The following is a 20154-nucleotide window of genomic DNA, read 5'->3' as shown; positions in this document are numbered from 1 at the left end:
TGTCGTCAATTTAGTTTGCTAACATGGACAGCATATATTGGCCAGGTCGTTCATAAAGTAGGAGGTGAGAAGATGGGATAAAAGGCGTGGATGTGGGGATCGTTATTTAAGCCAGCTACATGTTTCACTTTGTTATGGTACATAATAATCTATCTGGTGTAAGATCCAAATAATAATAAATCCATTGCCTAAAATCACCCGGGTACAACCTATGTGAAGCTTCCCTTAAATAGAGAACTAAATTGGGACAGTGATTTAGCAAGTTAGATTTTAACGGAAAAACAAAAAAAATCACTACTACTTAAAGCTATATTACATAAAAACAACAAAATAATATTTTCGTGATAGACACTAAAGTTTCTAAACTGGATTTGGAAGATTTTTCTGATAATAATTTTGATGGAGAGGTTAGTGGCAGTGATCATGAGGATAATTTTAGGAATTTCAATTAGTGAATTTATCCATGGAAGTAGGGGACGTTGTTTATTACACCAGTCCTCAAAGTTTTATTATAACCTTGTATTACACAATTTTTAGGACTTTATTGAACTATGGTTGGTTGATTAAAAAAGTTAAGTGTCCATTAATTGCAATCTACAAAAGGGGTAATTTTGTGTATCAACATAAGGTCTGTTCCTCATTTTATTGTCCATTGCCTTATTTATGCCTTTAGTTCCTTGGAATTTCTTTATATTTAAAATAAAATGTCCTTTTAAATATAGACGGCTGAAAACCGGTGTAAAAATTCACTTGTTCCGTTGGTTTGATGGTTTTGCTTTAAAAGACAAAAATAATATTTATAAAGGTTTCGTGATTTTATATTTATCTCATGTTTTTCCCTTCTTTTTAATGACAACTAAACATATGCTTGATGAATCATCTTGTTCGTTTGTAAAACAAAAAAGTTGCGATCCTCTAATGATTGATGTTGTCATCCATGTTTCCTTTATCTTAATCACTTGTTAAAACCTAAAATTTAGTTCTGAACCAAAGAAGAGAAAAACCACGAAATCGTCCATGAAATTAGATCCACCCAGCAAAAGATTTGCAAGGTATAGTTTTAATTATTATCTATCTAACAATTTAGATGTCTTATTTCTGCCAAACATCCCTATATAAAAGTAAAAGGATGACTGCCTCTGTCTGTGTGTTTGTACCGAAGGATAAAGCTAAACACTGAACGGATATGGTTCTCCTTTACAGTGAAGTTTTTCATAGGTCCAAGGAAGGTTTATAACTATTTTGGGGAGGATACCATCACCTTCCCAAGAGAAAAAGCCACTGGAAAATATATTCCTCCACATCTCCAATTTTATCCTTTTTTTAAAATTAGAATGTAAAGGGGAAGCTTGACCATCAACCCCTCCTTTATGTGAAACTTGAATTGTAATAAAGTATTTTTCAAGCTATGTAAACTAGATAGACATCTAGCTATCTTTATTATCTATCTAGATATCCATGTGAAAATTGTGATAAAGTATTCTACAAGCCATGTAGACTGGAAAGACATTATAAAAATCATCATGCCACTCAGGAAAATAAATACTTTGAATGCGGTGGGTGATTCCTGAGGGAAAATGAGGCCAAATGCTGTAATCTCATTAAAGTAAAATTACATTGAAATTGTCTATATTTGTTGAACATTTTTGTTCTGTCTTTTCTGTTTCTTCAATAATAGAAGAGCAGTCTCTTTTTAATTGTTACTTTTAATTCGTCTGATTTTTATATTTAATTCAAAAACGCACAAACTTACACGTTGTTGCTTTATAGATAAAAGATTAAAGATGCTCTACTAGCCTTCAGGGTCATACATAACTATAAAAATAGACAAAACCTGCCACGCACCTATAGCAAATTCAATTAAAAGCTACATTGAGGGTTAGCGAAAAAACATCCTGGCTTTAAAGTATCATACATCAAAATGTTTTAAGTATTTATACCCAAAATGTTAGACATGTGATTTCTGTGGTGAGTCAGTATTGAACAAGAAGGCCATGAGACAACACATAAAAGCTGCACACAGCAACGAGGTGGAAGGAAATTATCCTTGTTCTCTGTGTGATAAAAAGCTGTACAGTGAGAAATATCTTCAGGTAATTAGGGTCATAAAAGCGAATTTATTCTAAATAGTGGTTCACTTATGTTTGATAAATTATTATACTCTTGGCGGTCACGCCCTTAGAGGCGCTAAAGTGGGGTATTTGTTTCTTTTTAGGGTAGAGATACCCTCCTCTAAAATAGTTATAATCTTCTCAGGACTTATAAGAAGCTTCACTGTAAAGGCTAACCATATCGGTTTATTGGTTAGCAATATCCTTCTATGTTGTTGTTGTTTTGGCTGCTCATAGTCAGTTTCCGGTCCGGGTAGTCATCAGTGGGGTGAGGGGGGGGGGGGGCGTGGGCTTATGGTGGGGGCTCTGGAGGGGGGCGTTGGAGGGGAGGAAGGCTGGTGAAACTTGGATGGGAGGAGAGGAAGGCAGCTACATGGGTAGGATTTTGCCAGAGGTCCATAGGAGTAAGATTTGTAGGATTATTTGGGCATGAAAAGAGGTGCTGGACTGTTTCTGGGGTAGGATTAACAGGACAGGATGGGCAGTTGGGGGTAAGAGAAGCGTTGATGGAATGGAGGTAGCTTTGGAGTTTAGGGCAATAGTTGGATCTTAATTGGGAGAGGATGGTTCTGTAGTGCCTGGGGAGTTGGATTTCGGAGGGGTTGATGTCAGGGGGAGCTTGATTAAGGACAGGATTAGGGGGGTAAGAATTTATGGCTTGGGTGACAGCTGAGGTGTGGAGTCTGGAGATTGTGGATTTGTAGTTTGTGGGAAGGAGGGTGTTGTCGGGGGAAAGAAAAGGTTGGAGAGTAGGAAGGAACATGGATTGAAGGGTGGATTTTTTGGATCTAGGGCCAGGGGGGGTTGTGACGTTGTGGAAGGATGGGTGGGAGGGGCGGAGGGAGGAGGCCAGGTATTGGGAACAAAGAAGGGAAAGGTGGTTCCGTACTGGTAGGATTTTGGTTTCTTGGTGGAGGTGGCTGATGGGAGATTTTTTAGTGGAACCAGTACAGATGCGGAGGGCTTGGTTTTGGAGGACTTGGAGTTTGTCAATGTTGTTTTTGGAGGTGTTAGGGAACCAAACTGGACAGGCATAGGTGGTGATGGGGCGGAGGAGGGTGTTGTAGGTGGTGAGGAGAGTCTCCTTCTGGTGGCCCCATTTGGTGCCAGCCAGACATTTGAGGATTCTAAGGCGGGAGGAAATTTTTGAGGAAATGGTGGAGACATGGGAACTGAAATTGAAAAAGGTGTCAAAGGTAACTCCAAGGATTTTAGGGGTTTTCTCAAGGGGAAGGGTGGAGCCGTTGATTTGGACTTGAGGATGGAGGTTGGATTGGTGCTTGCGGTCAGAAGTGAAGAGGGTGACAGTGGATTATAGAAGCATACAATCAAACAATCCATTGGAAGATTTTTAGAATTATAGTATCTACCTACGCAGTTTTTCTCTCTCATATGATTATGCATGTATATATTGTAGCCTCTAGTTTTCTTTATATTACATTTTTATTTTTATTTTATATTCAGATTCATATAGAAAAGGTTCATGACACAGCCAAGCCAACTACATTCATGTGTCAGGTATCGTAATAGTTATTTTTACTTTATTTGTATCCAATATTTCACGAATCACCATTATACAGATTTTGAAGTTATACCTAGTTTAAAACAAAACCTCCCCCTACCTCTATCTTGTTTTGAAATGAATTGAAATAATGGAGGGTTGGTTTTTCCTTTTTTGGTTCATTACTCAAGGTCAGGTTAGATTTGGTTATATTGGGTAGGTACTAGGTAGCCCTGCAGAATTTGAACCCTTCGTAGAGGATAGGTAAAGGATAAAAGAACCCCGTCCCCTTCCTTATTTTTGATTATGATAAAAATAGAGTAATGGTTTAATGCTCAATAGCGCCTTTGGTTTGAAAATTTGAAATTAAATGATTTCTTCTGTCTAAACTTTAAAATTTTTGACCAATAGGTAAACAATTTTAGAATACGGACGGAAATAGTTATTTTATTTTATCCTTTTGTTACCTATTCATTAACAAAGGTAGTTTATCATTGGATTACTTACATATTTTTTATTTTGTAGGAATGCGGGAAAACATTTGAGCAAAGATCATCTTTGAAAAGCCATATAGAGATTCAACATGAGAAGTTGGAGAAATTTTCCTGTCAAGAGTGTGATCAGAAGTTCCTTACTTATTACAGGCATAAAACACGTTTAATTCGAATATCTATCCTTACTAGCGGCTACGCCCCTAGAGGCCTCTAGTGGCACTTTGAATGTTTTTTTATGTATAATATCTAATTAGAGAAATAATTGGTTTATGTTTCGTTCAAGTCTCTTTTTCGGGAAGGGGAATTTTTTTCTAGGGGCGATTTCTCTTGGGAGGGTGGTGGTACCCTCCTCCAAAATAGTTATAAACCTTCCCGGGACATATGAGAAGCTACCCTGATAAGGAGAACCCGATCGGTTCAGCGGTTAGCGAGATCCTTCGGTACAAACACAAACAAACAAACACACAGACATCCTGTTACTTTAGTAGAAGGTACTAAAGTAGCAGGATGTCTGTCTGTTTGTGTGTTTGTACCAAAGGATCTCGCTAACCGCTGAACCGATCGGGTTCTCCTTAACAGGGTATCTTCTCATAGGTCCCGGGAAGGTTTAATTATAACTATTTTGGGGGAGGGTACCACCACCCTCCCAAGAGAAATCACAATAAATCGAATTTTTTTTTCTCGAATATGGACCCCTTCGTAACATTGCACAGTATCGTAGAATCTTGATAGAGACTCCTACGTAACATTGAAAGGTATCGTATTATTTTAAAAACAAACATTTAAAGTGCCACTAGAGGCCTCTAGTGGCGTAGTCGCTAGTTTTACACATAACGTTTAAACTCTCAACTTAATGAACCATCCAGTCAAAATTTATTAACTTTCCAAAGTTGTTAAGCTAACAAATAAGTCTTATGCCATTGTGGGGTAATTATGATTCAGAATTGAATCAGATTTCTTACTAGAGTGTAGATCAATGTATTTCTTTGGTAAAAAGATGGATGGTATTTATTGAAGTTACATACAAATTGACTTGTTAGGTACAAATAAATTTGCTTCTGAAGAACTTATCCAAAAATCATGGAATATACATATTATAAGAAATGGAACAGGTTTGGCTTGGCAACATAATCATTACTATAAAATTAAAGATATAAGAATTTAATTAAGAATTAAGATACAGTAAAATACAAATAGCTGCACCCATAGACTCTAGGTAAGGTCTTAGTGTTTTCCTATTTAAGGGACAGATAAACAAACGCCCTTCCTCTGTTATATTTAAACTAGTGGCTCCAAGAGCTATATTAAACTTCATTAGAATAAGAAATCAATTTATTTAGTGGTTAGCAATATCTTAATAGTTGAATAGTTGAAATACCTTTACTAGGTGATTCATATACAAATAAATAGGTTTCAATAAAATTAATAACTACCTGAATATTTATTTGCCATTAGTTTATGTCCTTTTCTGTTTTGGCGCCTAGGAAAATTAATTTAATTTAAAAAAAATAATTTCACATAATTTAATTTGCCTAGAAAAATATATCAAATATTAAAATGAAATAGGTAACTTGTGAATGAAATATTAGAAGGAAAATGAATATTTAAAAAAAAAAATTACCATTTTGTATTAAGAGTTCGGTGATTGCTCTATTTCTTGCAAAGTCCAGAGCTGTATAACCTAAAATTGAAATAAAAAAGATTAAAGGACCTAACAACCCTGCTCATCAATCTACTTTTAGTTATAAGCATTTGAAAAAATCAGCTGCATCTTCGTTGAAACTATCCCATATAATATTGTGAATTTACAATCAAAACATTATTGATTCGAACAAACTTACCTTTTTTATTCTTTGCGTTGACATCAGCTCCACTGGCCACCAGAATCTGAGCAATATCTGCACTGCGAGCATACATTAAACTTGTATCACCTATAAGAAAACATCCATTAAATTGCCATAACTTAAACTGGCTTAATTTTTTAATTGATTCGATGCGATCAGGAGTAGAGGCTTGTTGACTTTGCTGTAAGTTCTTGTGGTGTTGCAACCTCCCCCCCCCCCCCTATAATTAAACATTTTACAGGCTCCACAATGACTGAAAGTCAGCTTCAAATGTAACAGAAAGCATTCAGATGTAAAGCTATATGATGTAAGCTGTAAGATAAACTGTAAGCAGTATGTTGTAAGCTAAACTTACCAATCTATAGATTAGCCTAAACACTTTTACTTCCTCTTTCCTTGTGTATCTGAATCACGATTTGGAGCTGAATCTTGGCGCGAATAAATATGTTCCATGATATCTCATAACCTTTCTCACCTTGATTATTTCTTGCATTTACATCAGCTCCACCTGCCAACAGAATCTTGACCATTTCTGTGCTTCTAGCTGACATTAAACTTGTATTGCCTGTTAAAAATACATTTAAAAAGGAGTTTAGTTATATAAAAAATCTCTAACTATTTGATGTCATTTACGTCCTTCTTAGTATAATATTAATTACCATTGTGATCCCTAATGTTGGCATCAGCACCATAGTCTAACAAAACTAGAACCTTTTCTGTTTGGTCAAACTCGACATACCAGGTAAAAGTACTGTAACCTGAACATATAGAAATATCTAAATAATTGAATCATTTGGTAAAAATAAGTTCTTTTAATCTAACTAACCATACATAGGTTTTTCATTTACATTTGCTCCATTTTCCAATAGTAGCTTTAAAATGTCTATGTCTTTTATTCCATAAAGATTACAGCAGGTACCTAAACAAGAATTTTTACTTGTTTCATAAAGTAGTTCAAGTTATAATAGTAATAATTATTAATAAAGGAGTTAAGTTAACCTTTGTGAAAAATAAGTTTTTATGCCTTTTGATGCATGACCAACAAACTGACAGACCAAGTATACATAGAATATATACTGAAAGCCCATTTTTAAATTCATACAGCTGAGAATGGATAGATGGACAGACTGACAGAATGAAGTGAATTATAGAGCAAGCTTAACCACTAGCATTTTGTGTATTGTTGTTGTTTTGGCTGCTCATAGTCAGTTTCCGGTCCGGGTAGTCATCAGTGGGGTGAGGGGGGGGGGCGTGGGCTTATGGTGGGGGCTCTGGAGGGGGGCGTTGGAGGGGAGGAAGGCTGGTGAAACTTGGATGGGAGGAGAGGAAGGCAGCTACATGGGTGGGATTTTGCCAGAGGTCCATAGGAGTAAGATTTGTAGGATTATTTGGGCATGAAAAGAGGTGCTGGACTGTTTCTGGGGTAGGATTAACAGGACAGGATGGGCAGTTGGGGGTAAGAGAAGCGTTGATGGAATGGAGGTAGCTTTGGAGTTTAGGACAATAGTTGGATCTTAATTGGGAGAGGATGGTTCTGTAGTGCCTGGGGAGTTGGATTTCGGAGGGGTTGATGTCAGGGGGAGCTTGATTAAGGACAGGATTAGGGGGGTAAGAATTTATGGCTTGGGTGACAGCTGAGGTGTGGAGTCTGGAGATTGTGGATTTGTAGTTTGTGGGAAGGAGGGTGTTGTCGGGGGAAAGAAAAGGTTGGAGAGTAGGAAGGAACATGGATTGAAGGGTTGATTTTTTGGATCTAGGGCCAGGGGGGGTTGTGACGTTGTGGAAGGATGGGTGGGAGGGGCGGAGGGAGGAGGCCAGGTATTGGGAACAAAGAAGGGAAAGGTGGTTCCATACTGGTAGGATTTTGGTTTCTTGGTGGAGGTGGCTGATGGGAGATTTTTTAGTGGAACCAGTACAGATGCGGAGGGCTTGGTTTTGGAGGACTTGGAGTTTGTCAATGTTGTTTTTGGAGGTGTTAGGGAACCAAACAGGACAGGCATAGGTGGTGATGGGGCGGAGGAGGGTGTTGTAGGTGGTGAGGAGAGTCTCCTTCTGGTGGCCCCATTTGGTGCCAGCCAGACATTTGAGGATTCTAAGGCGGGAGGAAAATTTTTGAGGAAATGGTGGAGACATGGGAACTGAAATTGAAAAAGGTGTCAAAGGTAACTCCAAGGATTTTAGGGGTTTTCTCAAGGGGAAGGGTGGAGCCGTTGATTTGGACTTGAGGATGGAGGTTGGATTGGTGCTTGCGGTCAGAAGTGAAGAGGGTGACAGTGGATTTGTTGGGAGCTATGGAGAGGCTGTTGGTGGAGGCCCAGTCAGCGATTGAGGAGAGGTGGGAGTTGATGGATTCAACTGACTGGGGGATGTTAGGGGAGGAGTGGAAGGAGTTAAGGTCGTCGGCATAGGAGGAGGTGTGGGCAGGGGGAATGTGGGGGGCATCTGCTATGTAGAAGTTGAAGAGGACTGGGGAGATAACAGAGCCTTGGGGGACGCCAGTGTGGACAATTTTAGGAGAGGCATTGGTGTTTTGATAGGAACAGAAAGCCATCCTGCCACGCAAGTAGCAGGATAACCATCTAATGATGTTGGGATGAAGGTTGGAGGAGGAGATTTTTTGGAGAAGGAGGTGGATGGGAATGCAGTCAAATGCTTTGGAAAGGTCGATGGAGGCAACAGTTGTGCGGCTGGGGGGGAGGTTTTGATTGAAGCCATTGGCAATGGTGGTGGAAAGGTTGAGGAGGGAGGAGGTGGTGGAGTGGAGGGGTTTAAAGCCGTGTTGTGAGGGGTGGGTGGAGAGGGATTGTTTAAGGTAGGGGAGGAGTAGGCGTTCAAGGACTTTTGCTGCAGGACAGAGGAGGGAGATTGGGCGGTAGGAGGTGGAAAGGTCAGGGGGTTTACCAGGTTTGAGGAGGGCAATGATTTTGGATAGTTTCCAAATGGCAGGGATGTTGGCAGCGGAGATGGAGAGGTTGAAAAGTTTAGTGAGGTAGGAGATGCCATTTGGACCAAGGTGTTTAAGGTGAAGGATGTTAAGGTTGTCGGGGCCAAGTGCAGAGGAATTGGAGGAATTTTTAATTGCTTCAAGGACAAGGGCAGGGGTAAAAGGTTGGAAGTTTCTGTTGAGGTGGTTGCGGCGGCGGATTTTACGGATAATTTTTCTGGAGAAAGGGTTGGAAGTATGACGGGAGACAAAGGTGAATTGACTGGTGAAGGATTCAGCAATGTGGAGGTGGGAGGTGTGGACTTTGTTGTTGTTGAAGGAAATGGGTTGGTTGGAGGGAGGGGAGTTGTTTTTACCGGAAAGGGACTTGAGGAGGGACCAGAATTTGGAAGGATTTGTTCTATGGTCAGGTTTGGAAAGGGTTTCTTGCCATTTTTTGTTGGAATGTTGGTTTACTATTGAGGAGATTTGGTCATTAAGGATTTGAATTTGAGGATCATGGGGGTTGGTTTCTCTTAAGGAGTCTCTTTGCTGGATAAGGGGTTTAGCAGACTGAGGGAGGGTAGGGTTGGAATTTTTGATGAAGCCAGCAGGAACAGTGTGTTTGGAGGCAGTTTGGAGGATTTGGCGGAAGGTGGCTTCACCTTGGGAGCAGGAGGAAGGGTCAGGAAGGTCTTCAAAAAGGGTTTCAGTTTCTAGGGTGAAGGTGTCCCAGTCTGCTTTATGGAAGTTGTGGAAGGTTTTGACAGTGTTTTAACAACAGTGTTTCAATATCATAATATACAATTTTGTTTAAAAGGCTAATGATAGTAATAGAAAGTAATGGGAGCGAACTGATAAGCATATTTTAGGTAGAGTAAGCATAAACACAGTTTTTAGAGTAGCTCTGTTCCTTTAAAAATATTAGGAACTCACTATTAATATCTGCTCCATGATTTAACAGAATTCTGACCACTTCCTGGTGTCCTTTTCTTGATGCTAACATAATACTTGACATACCTATATACATACATATAATAGTTCAGATTGTTACTAAATAAATTACAAAACATCATAATCTATTGTATATTTTTTTACATTTCATATTTTACTTAAATAAATAAGAATCTAGTAATAAATGGACTTTTAAATATTATAATGTTACTTAGCAAAAATGATTTACTAAATCTTTTAAAAGAACTAACCGCCTTGGGTTTTCCAATTAGGGTCAACTCCCTCAGCAAGAAGTTGTTTTACTTCTTCAATTCTACCATTTCTTGATACTTCTATCAATTCTAAATTATTTGTTCTTAGAAAGAGATCATAAAATTTTCAGTTATATTTCCAAAATTTTGAAAGAAAATGTTTATCTATAATTATTGTTGATGAAAAATAATTCTTTTAAAAAAACAATTGCTTTATTTTCAAAGTTATATTTAAATTGTTAAGATAAAAAAGTATTTCACAAAACAAAGATTCCTTACAGTTCAGTTACCTTTATTTTTTTCAGTATTTATCACTTTAACACTATTTGAAAGTTTCTCTATATCTTGAATCTCATCTGATGTCTCCATTTCTTAATATAATTCCTTCAATGTTGTAAGTGAAAAGGAAAAATACAATTTTAATAAAAATAGAGGATATGCAAGATATGGGGGAAGATATTACACCTATATCTAACCTACATAGATAAATGTTAAATACCACGACTTAATTGAGTCATTAGCCTAATTAGGACAGATTTTTAAGGATAATAAAGTCTACCAAATTATTATTATTATTTTTAGTTGACTCGTTAATCCACTTTTATTATATTTATTAAGGAAAACAAATTACTCCAGAGTTAAGGGTGCCATTCCAACTCATTAAAAATCTTCAAATTGTATCAAATAAACTTTGTGCTTTGCACAGTGAGATAAAAATACTTCTCAATAAAAATGTTTTCTAATTAATACTGAAAACTTAGGAAACAATTTTGATATAATCTCTACAAAAAAGCATTTGAATTACTTAAAAATAAGGAAAAAACAGACAATCTTTACACAATTATATTACCTTTATTCTCAGCAAAATAGTTTCTGATCTCATCTCTGACAATATCCTATATTTTTGTTATATCCAGTAAAGAGTTTAATTTTAATAAGTAATATATTTTACATAGGTATGAAGTAATATAATATTTTTTTTTATAAAATTTAAAACTTGGTCCTCATACTTTTAGTTTGAGATTGATTTGTTCATGTTTCTTTGCAATTTCTACCTAATAAAAGAAAAAAGTACAAATTTTATAGATATGAAAAAGTTTGATTTTTATAATTAGTCTTACTCCTAATTTTGATACTAGATGAAGTAGATTTTCATCTCTCCTTGCAATTTTGGTCTAAAATTTTAAACTAACACAATTGTGATACATATTTTAAACATTCATTAGTAATCCTGGTAATTTTCCTAATCACAATTTTATTTTTTTCCTTGTCCTCAAAAAAAAAAAAAATTTTAAACCTTAAATTTAAGCTCCAACTGTTTTTCAGTCTCTTTTAGCTTTTCCTGGATATAAATAACCGATGAATAATGTCCTGAATTTTATGTAATAACAATACAATAAATACATATATCTATTTTAGCAATTAAAGTAATTAATAGGTATATGTTTTTTACTCAAATGCTCCAATTTTAAACCCTGTATAAAATAAATTAATTACCTGAAACTTCTGAGTTATGTCATTGAGAAGATCAGAATAATCTTCCCCCGTAACTCAAATTTAAAGAGCAGATGAATATAAATACAAAAAGGATCTTCATCATAAATAATATGTAATAATGAATGCAATATGTTAACTAAAAGAGTTAAAGTCAAGCAAGAAAAATTATGCCCATTATGTCACAAATTCAAAACAAGCATTTATAATACATGGGTATAACAATAAGTAAATTACCTAACTTTTTTTTTGACTTTTTTAGCTGTTTATCTTTTAATATAGTAGTAGGGTGCATGTTTGTATGTCTAAATGAAATTTTGTATATCTTTGTTATTAATATTAGATTTTTTATTTTTATTTTGCTGTAAGTATCAAAAAAAACTCAACTAACTGTTTTGCTATTTGTTATAGTGCAGCTATGCTACAAAAAATTGCTATTATTTTAAACTGGATTGTATTAGTCAAAATGCAGATTAACTTAGACATATAAATTTTACACATGCACAATTTTTAAAAATATCTTGATGTAAATCTTATGCTACATAGTTTTTTACTTGCTCATCAATCTTTATTTTTTAAATTTTATTTCTTCACTATCAAAATATCTTTCCAAGAAAAATTTGTTTTGAAACTGTCTATCTATCTATTAAATGCCTTTATTATTGTTGTATTTGCCTGCTTTTTAATTTATCAGAATTTTAGCATTACACAAATGAAAAATTGATAAAAATATTTTTACTATTAATTAACTATCAATATACATTAACCATATAATAAAAAAAAGGTATTTGGTTTTCTCCACAATTAATTTTTCAAAATACTTTCTCATCATTTGTCTTGTTCTTGGGGATTCAAATATTTACGCTTTATGGTATAAAATATTAGTTTCCTTATTTAGCCATCAGGATTCTACGTTTAGAAACAGAAATAATAATGACCCTGGATTGAATTTGATTCTAGCTTATTTACTCAATTTGAAAATAAAACTAGAAAAATAAAGATATATTAACTATAACATTTATTGAATTAAATTTCAATACAATTTGACTTGTTTCAACTAATTTTCTGCTGTGGGACTTGTCTAAAAATTCAAATTATAAAATGATACACACTTAGAAATAAAAATATACTTTGATATGTTAGGTTAGGTTTAAGCTTTAGTTATTTTATAAAAATATAAATATTAAAGAAAAAATAATTAGATACAAGAAATATTAAACAAACTTTAAGCAATGTTTGGTGGTTTACGTCAATGAAGAATAAAACAGGTTCAATAAATCAACCTGATTTATATTTTTCTGTCAGTTAATATGCTTTCCATTTTTGGCTCCTTTAAAAAAGAAAGTTAGATTTTTAAATTAATTTTCTAGAATAAATGTAAGATTGATAAATACAAAAAAACTCGCCATTTTGTTTTAAAATTTTTATGATATCTTTGTCTCTTGCAAGATCCAGAGCAGTTTTACCTATAATTGTTTAAAAATATTTATTTACTAAGTATATTTGCGATTACTTTTATTTAATGAAATCTTCCAATTTTTAACATGTACAAAACGGCCTGCTTGATTGCTTCAAGATCCATGTCAGAACTATATAGGAAATAAATGTCTATAAACGAGCTCAAGTTTTCCAAGGAATATATGATTAAAACTCATAGTGCTCCAATAATTCATAATAAACTCTCATTGCCCAGAACGATAAGACCCATTATTTTACTTTATTAAAAATAAATTCATTTTTTTCATTTCATGTTGCTATTTACCTTATATTGATGTATTTAATTTCTAATCATAAAAAAGAAAATTTAAATTTATAATATGATAAGTTTAAGAAAACTATGTTTTAAAAGAATTCGATTGTGGCGACATTTTGTGTGTTCAAATATTAAACTAAAATTATAATCATCATCATTAACCCTTTGGTGATGGTAATGTAAAGAAAAAAGTATAATTTAAAAAAATCTTTTAAAAATCATTTAAATTATTAAATATTTACTTTCTTTTAGATAGTAATGCCGGGTGAGGAAAATAGATTTATTGAGAAATAGATATGCATATAGAAAACTAGCAAATAGGGAGATAATTATATCGAGCCAACTCTAGTTTTCTAATAAGGGAATGAATTTTAAATAGTTTTAATTTTTATTTTTATGATATAGCCTTTCAATATAGAATATCCTTTAAGGAATACTAGTTTGCCATCAATATAAACCATTGCATAGATAATGTTATTAAAATTCCATATTAACATGTTCTAACATGCTATATTCATGTACCATTGTACATCTGATGCCTGATAATTTTGAGATAAACAGGGTAAAATTATTTAAATATTAAAACTTCACATAACATATCTTACCCTCATTATTTATCGCATTGACATCAGCTCCACTGGTCAATAGAATCTGGGTAATTTCTGCACTCTTAGCATACATTAAACTGGTATTACCTAAATGAAATTTTGCAACTACAGGAGATGATTCTGGGAATGAAACAATTTATATTCTATATACAACCATTTTACCTTGATATGTTTTACAGGCTATACATTAAACTTGTATAACCTGTACAAAATGTGTCAATTTTTAAAGGAAGTTTGTTCCATGTGAATATTAATATATAAATATAAGCAATCTAACTAAATTATTTCATCACTTAAAGTCACTTAACATCCTTTAAAGTAAAATTACCTTTGTCATCCTTAATGTTAACATCAGCACCGTATTCCAACAAAACCTTAACCTTTTCTGTTTTGTCAAACTTTACCAACCAGATCAAAGCACTGTAACCTCTGAGACCTTAAAATAAATAAATCTGAACACAATAAAATCCTTTTGTACCATCAACTTATGTATATTGATATTTAAATCAGACCAACCATTCATTTGCATTTTTTCATTTACATTTGCTCCATTTTCTAACAGTAACTTTAACATTTCCAAATCTTGTATTGAAAGTAGCAAAGAGTTGGTACCTAAACAAAATTGTTTAATTGGAATATAAAGTAGATAAAGAAATTAAAGTAAACAGATACTATTTGAATTTAAAGGCCTTATCCATAAATACACAAAGACACAAACTGTAAATAATTTCAATAATTAATATTTATGTAATAACATCTCATTGTCATTTTTATGTAATATTGCTCAAAAAAGTAATGAAAGAAATACAAGGTAGTAGTTGTGAATTCTAGACATCTGATAAAGTACATTTAAGATTGTGTAAGCATTATATATTAACTTTAGAAATAGTTTTGTTTCTTTAAGAAATACTTACTATTGATATCAGCTCCATAGTCTAAAAGAATTCTGACAACTTCCTGGTGTCCTCTACTTGCTGCCTTCATAATACTTGAGGAACCTTATTTTAAAACAATTCATGAATTACAAAACATATACCTAGATAATATTTATTTAGAAATTTTAAAATTAATGTCTAGAAATATATTAGATATTTTTTATTCCTCAGCAAATTTGATAAACTGAATCTGCAAATACTAATATCAAACCATCATGATTCTTCCAATTTGTGTTAACTCCATCAGCAACAAGTCGTTTCACATCTTCAATTCTGCCGTTTGCTGATGCATCAATCAATTCTAAATAATTTGTATACAAGGATTTAACCAAATAGGAAGTCATTAAACATTAAGTATTTATTAGAACAAGATTTGATAATTATTTACTTTAATGTAGTACTAAGAGATAGGATAGAACTGGTAATATTTCTATAGTTACCTTTATTTTTTACATAAAGGACAGTGTTTGAAAGTTCCTTAAAGTTTAGATTCTCATCTGCTGTTACCATTCCATAAAATACAAATGTTTTAAGTTAAAACATTTTATAAATACAAAAAAAAAGCTTATTCATTATGTAAAATAATAAAGTTAATAAAATATAAAAATTATTCAAAGCAAATAATAAGCAGTTAAATGTTTTATAAATTAATTTAGACAAACTTTACTCATTCATATTACCTTTATTCTTAGCAAAATACTGATTGATTTCATCTCTAACAATGTCCTGGATATATAATACAGTTAATAGTCATGTTTTATAAGAAATCTAATTTTATTTTTAGAATTTAAAACTTATTCTTATACTTTAAGTTTGGAATAGATTTGTTCATCTCTCTTTGCAAGTTCAGCCTGAAAATTATTAAATAGTAAATATTTGATAGACATGCGAAAGTTTTAAATTGAAAAAATATTTTTAGTGTTGATCTATTACTTCTAATTTTGATTCCAGTTGAATAAGGTGTTCATCTCTTCTTGCAATTTCTGCCTAAAACTCAACATGTAAAGAATGTGATACTCTTGTAATGAACATACATCAGTATTCTTATTTTTGTTTTCTTAAATGTTAAATTTTTCCTAAATGTACTTTATATTTTTAAGATTTTAGTTTTAAAATTGACAACCGTAAATTTTTGCTCCAACCGTTCTTCAGTCTCCTTAAGCTTTTCCTTAATTTAAAAAAAGAATTACCCTAATTTTCTTAATAATAGGGTAGTGCGGGGCTAATGCGGTCGGGGGGTACAATTCCGGTCAATCGACCAACTTTTTTAAAACCGTTTTTTAACAGTGTTCTAAATGTTTGCAAGAGATCTTCAGAAAAGCAAAGTTGTAGTTTATTGCCTATACTTGAAAAAGTATTAAATTAGATATTCTAAGTAGAACAAAATAAAAAATACCTGAAACTTCAGAGTTATGCCATCTACAAGATCAGAATATTCTTCACCTAAACTCAAATTCAAAGAGCAGCTAAATATAAATACACAAAGAATCTTCATCATAACATTTAGTAATGAATGAAAGATGTAAACTAATTGATTTAAAGTCCCGCAAGAAAAGTTTTAAAAAGTAAAAGTATTAGATTAGTCTGTTAAAATATTAAACTTAGCATGTATTATTAATATACATTTGAATATAACTTGTATTAAAATATAAAATATTTTTCAATTAGCAATATTATATGAGTGCTGCCAGTTGTAGAGCAGCTGTGCTGCATGAAAAGTGCTGAGTTTTTGATAAAATATCTAGTTCTCCTTATAAATCTTGTTTTTATTAATCTCATAAAAATGTGTTTAATAGATTGTAGGCTAACTCAACACTAAGAAATTTTACACATGAACAATCTTAATTATATTTTTTAATCTAATGCAATATATCAATTTATTTTCTATCTCTCAGAGTTTAACAAAGAAAAGTTTATTACAAGTTTATCAAAATGTAATTTAAAATTTGGATATGCTTTTTTATAAATTAGTTTTAATGTCTCTTTGTCAATCTGTCAATATATTAAAATGTCAACAATAACTATAAAATAAATATACCTGTCTATCTATTATCCTTAAAGTTATTCATCTTTGAAAAGAATGTGTATTATGAAAACTAGGTTAACCTGCCACATGGAAAAAGTGCACACAGACAAAGCTGAAGTATTTATGTGCACAAAATGCGGGAAGCAAATAGTGGGGAGAAACAGGTTTCAGAAGCATGTCAACCATCATCCACAAAATTTTAAGATGGTTCCTTGTACTATTTGTGAACAGGTATCTATCTATCTATCTTTTTATCTAACTCTAAAGCTATCTATCTATTTATTTACCTATTTGTCAATTTATCAAAATATCCATCTATCAACTTATTTATCTAACTATCAATCTAAAATCTTATTTATCAAACTATTAAATTAATAGAACGTTGATTTTTTAAAGTCCTTCTATACGAATTAGTATCTAGTATATAAATGCAATTCTTAAGACAGTCTTTAAAACTATGTAGTATTTTATCCATCCTTAATTGCGTATTTATTTTATTAAATTAATCTTTCTTCTTAACTAACTAGATATTTTATATCTAACTATCTTTCTATCTTAGTATTCCAGATTAAATATCATATGAAAGAGATGCATAGTAATAAGAAGATGAGATACCAATGTATCTATCTTTTTATCCAAATATCTACTTATATATCTATTTACTATCTACTTATCAATCTTTCCTCTAATATACCTAACTATCTATTTAGTATCTACCTATCTAATCTTTCTATCTATCTATCTAGGTATTCCCTGAGAACCAGTTTAGATGCCATATGAAAGAGATGCACTCTAACAAGAAGATGAGATACCAATGCCCATATTGTCCAAAGAAAATGGAGAAGAGAGCCTTCATTAGATGTCATGTCAGGTTAGTCTTGTGAGAATTAATGAAGAGGGAATTCCTTGATTTAATGACAGGCTTAGAAATGAAATTGAAATGAACTGTTGTCATTCTTTTTATCCTTTTTTTACAATAATGAAAATGATTATCAAATAAATGTAAATGGAATATATAAATCATGAATAGCATGTATTTTAGGCATATATGGAAACCTATATCTTACCTATTTTTATAGTCTAAGGCAATGAAAATAAAATACTTCTCTATTTATATATCTATCACATAATCTTATTTATTCATCCACATATCTGTAAAGTTATCTATCAAATATCTATCTAACTATTTATCTATCTAATTATCCATCTATCTATTTATCTATCTATTCTAGGAACCATACAGGAGCTAAACCATACTGCTGTTTCAAATGTGACAAGTACTATATTAATTCATTCTAAGTATCTGTATATCTATCTATCTATATATATATTCTAGGTCTCATACAGGAGCTAAACCCTACTGCTGTACCAAATGTGACAAGTATTATATCAGTTCAGCCTCTGTTAGAAGACATGTTAGGTAAATTATGCTTTAATTGTCATAAACAAAGAAAAATAAGATTGAAAAGAAACAACAAACTTTCTGTAAAAACATAACTTATCATCTAATTACAATGAATTGAAACTAAACTTCTATCTATCCATGGACTAAATATCCAGCTATCTATCTGAATAAATAGCTATCCAAACATCAATCTTATCTATCTAAAAACCTAGCTATCCATCTATCTATCAAACTATATATCTGTATTTCAGAGATTACCACAGGGGTGACCACTCATTAATGAAGTATGACAGAGAAATAGACAAGGATAATCCGTTTGCCAAGCTCAAAAGTAAATTGTGATAAAATACACGGAAAATAGCGTAACTGGTTGAAACCAACTGATATATATATATACAGGGTGCGGCACATAAATCGAGACATTTTGTAATTTTTAAAGAAATGAACATAAAATGGTCAATTTTAAAGATTTTTTTGAATTTTAAAAACTGGGAAGCAAAATAGGTATATGACTAGTAGATTATTCAACAAAATCGCCGCCAGCCTCAATTACCGCCTCTACCGGCCTCCTCAACCGCCGGCAGGTCCAGGTCAAAATGTACCTGTCCAAGCTGGCGTAGTTCTCCTTGATAGTGGCAATGAGGGAGGTCTTTGTGGTATGGGCACGTCTATTGGTGCATGCTTCAAAGTAGCCCTAGGCCCAAAAGTCCATTGAATAAAGATCGGGCTGCTGGGAGGCCACATTTCCTTAGGAACAAGAGTAACCGCCAAATTGACAAAATCCATGTTTTTGCTCTCATTTGGGCTAGGATTTAGCTACAGTGGACTTTAAGTACTCAAAATGCGTGTCTCGATGAGCTTAAGACACACAAAAAAAAATTGGGTCAAATTTCCAACTCCTTCCCTGTCGGGTCCTACTGTTTGTGATTTCTTAAGGCTCAAAATCTTGAAAAATCGACCTCATTTCGGCTAGGATTGAGCTAAAATGGATTTAAACACGGCAAAATGTGTAACTCAATGAGCCTAAGACACCCACAAAATTTGGGGTCAAGATTCCAACTCCTTCCTTGTCGGACCCTACGTTTTGTGATTTTGCGCATTAAACCACCGGCGCATTTGGAATCTGCCTTGTTGAACATATGCGCGGCCAGCTCGGTGTACACGTCTATCTTCGTCCAAAGATTTTTTTGCGCTAAAAGGTCATTGCCTCAGCTTTTTATAGTAGGGTCAAACGTCCTGATTGGTCAAGTAGTTTTCGCGCCATGGCCGTTTAAAAAATGTCTCGATTTATGTGCCGCACCCTGTATATATATATCTATTAAAATATTTTGCTCAATTTAAAACAAAACAAAAATGACACTATCCATTAACGCTACGCCTATTTAAAATCATCATTTTAAAAATATCATCTATAAGTTATTACTAACATATTTGTCAAAATAGATAAAATAAAATAACGCAGTTAAAATAAACATATATAGTAAAAGTTATTTCTCGCATTTCGCGTATTATAAACGGCTTTCCGCGGATATAGAATGTACAATTATAAGATTAAAACCAGTCTTTTTAGCCCCGAGGTGCCGAAGGCACGGGGTTAAAAAAAACTGGTTTTAATCTTATGATTATACATTTTTATATTCGTAGAAAGCTGGATATAATATGATGCTAGACATAGTTTTTTTCGTATGGATGAGAACCGGTTCCTATCCACCGGATTCGAATGAATACGAGAAACTTCTTTATAATGTTCTAAGGTAATTAAAACTTGGTGTAAAGTTTAACATCATTAGGACGATTCTGATATGCTTAAATGTATAATAAGATCTCATCAGTTACAGACAAACATATTCTAAAA

The 20154-nt window shown here is 33.0% G+C and overlaps 3 protein-coding genes across 5 annotated transcripts; 1 reads left to right on the top strand and 2 right to left on the bottom strand.

Annotated features, from left to right (window-relative positions):
• Positions 1-351: 351 nt before the first annotated feature.
• Positions 352-18712, top strand: LOC145314076 (uncharacterized). The gene is made up of 10 exons (XM_080153823.1): positions 352-439; positions 981-1052; positions 1453-1534; positions 1953-2093; positions 3576-3629; positions 4138-4256; positions 16969-17125; positions 17641-17765; positions 18231-18314; positions 18551-18712. The coding sequence occupies exons 2-10, from the start codon at positions 1018-1020 to the stop codon at positions 18639-18641; spliced, it is 888 nt and encodes a 295-aa protein (XP_080009949.1). The 5' UTR covers positions 352-439; positions 981-1017; the 3' UTR covers positions 18642-18712.
• On the bottom strand, positions 5097-11727 carry LOC145314077 (mitochondrial disaggregase-like). 3 transcript variants are annotated; one of them, XM_080153824.1, is made up of 14 exons: positions 11576-11727; positions 11376-11420; positions 11089-11133; positions 10929-10974; positions 10369-10449; positions 10079-10168; positions 9810-9893; positions 6777-6869; positions 6610-6708; positions 6426-6515; positions 5948-6037; positions 5728-5787; positions 5540-5586; positions 5097-5243 (listed from the first exon to the last, which is right to left on the bottom strand). In XM_080153824.1, the coding sequence occupies exons 5-13, from the start codon at positions 10445-10447 to the stop codon at positions 5558-5560; spliced, it is 714 nt and encodes a 237-aa protein (XP_080009950.1). In that variant the 5' UTR covers positions 10448-10449; positions 10929-10974; positions 11089-11133; positions 11376-11420; positions 11576-11727; the 3' UTR covers positions 5097-5243; positions 5540-5557. The 3 variants fall into 3 exon arrangements, with proteins under 3 accessions (XP_080009950.1, XP_080009952.1, XP_080009951.1); XM_080153826.1 differs by lacking the exon at positions 6777-6869; XM_080153825.1 differs by lacking the exons at positions 11376-11420; positions 11576-11727 and adding an exon at positions 11200-11322.
• On the bottom strand, positions 12583-16391 carry LOC145315242 (uncharacterized). The gene is made up of 14 exons (XM_080155271.1): positions 16265-16391; positions 15992-16036; positions 15802-15855; positions 15675-15719; positions 15549-15594; positions 15309-15368; positions 15080-15169; positions 14848-14931; positions 14450-14545; positions 14262-14369; positions 13931-14020; positions 12979-13038; positions 12856-12902; positions 12583-12653 (listed from the first exon to the last, which is right to left on the bottom strand). The coding sequence occupies exons 1-13, from the start codon at positions 16364-16366 to the stop codon at positions 12874-12876; spliced, it is 909 nt and encodes a 302-aa protein (XP_080011397.1). The 5' UTR covers positions 16367-16391; the 3' UTR covers positions 12583-12653; positions 12856-12873.
• Positions 18713-20154: the final 1442 nt, after the last annotated feature.

This window comes from Acartia tonsa, chromosome 3 (genome assembly GCF_053477335.1).
Source record: "Acartia tonsa isolate MP-2025a chromosome 3, ASM5347733v1, whole genome shotgun sequence".
Lineage (NCBI taxonomy): Eukaryota > Metazoa > Arthropoda > Copepoda > Calanoida > Acartiidae > Acartia > Acartia tonsa.
This window is presented reverse-complemented; position numbering and strand designations above follow the sequence as displayed.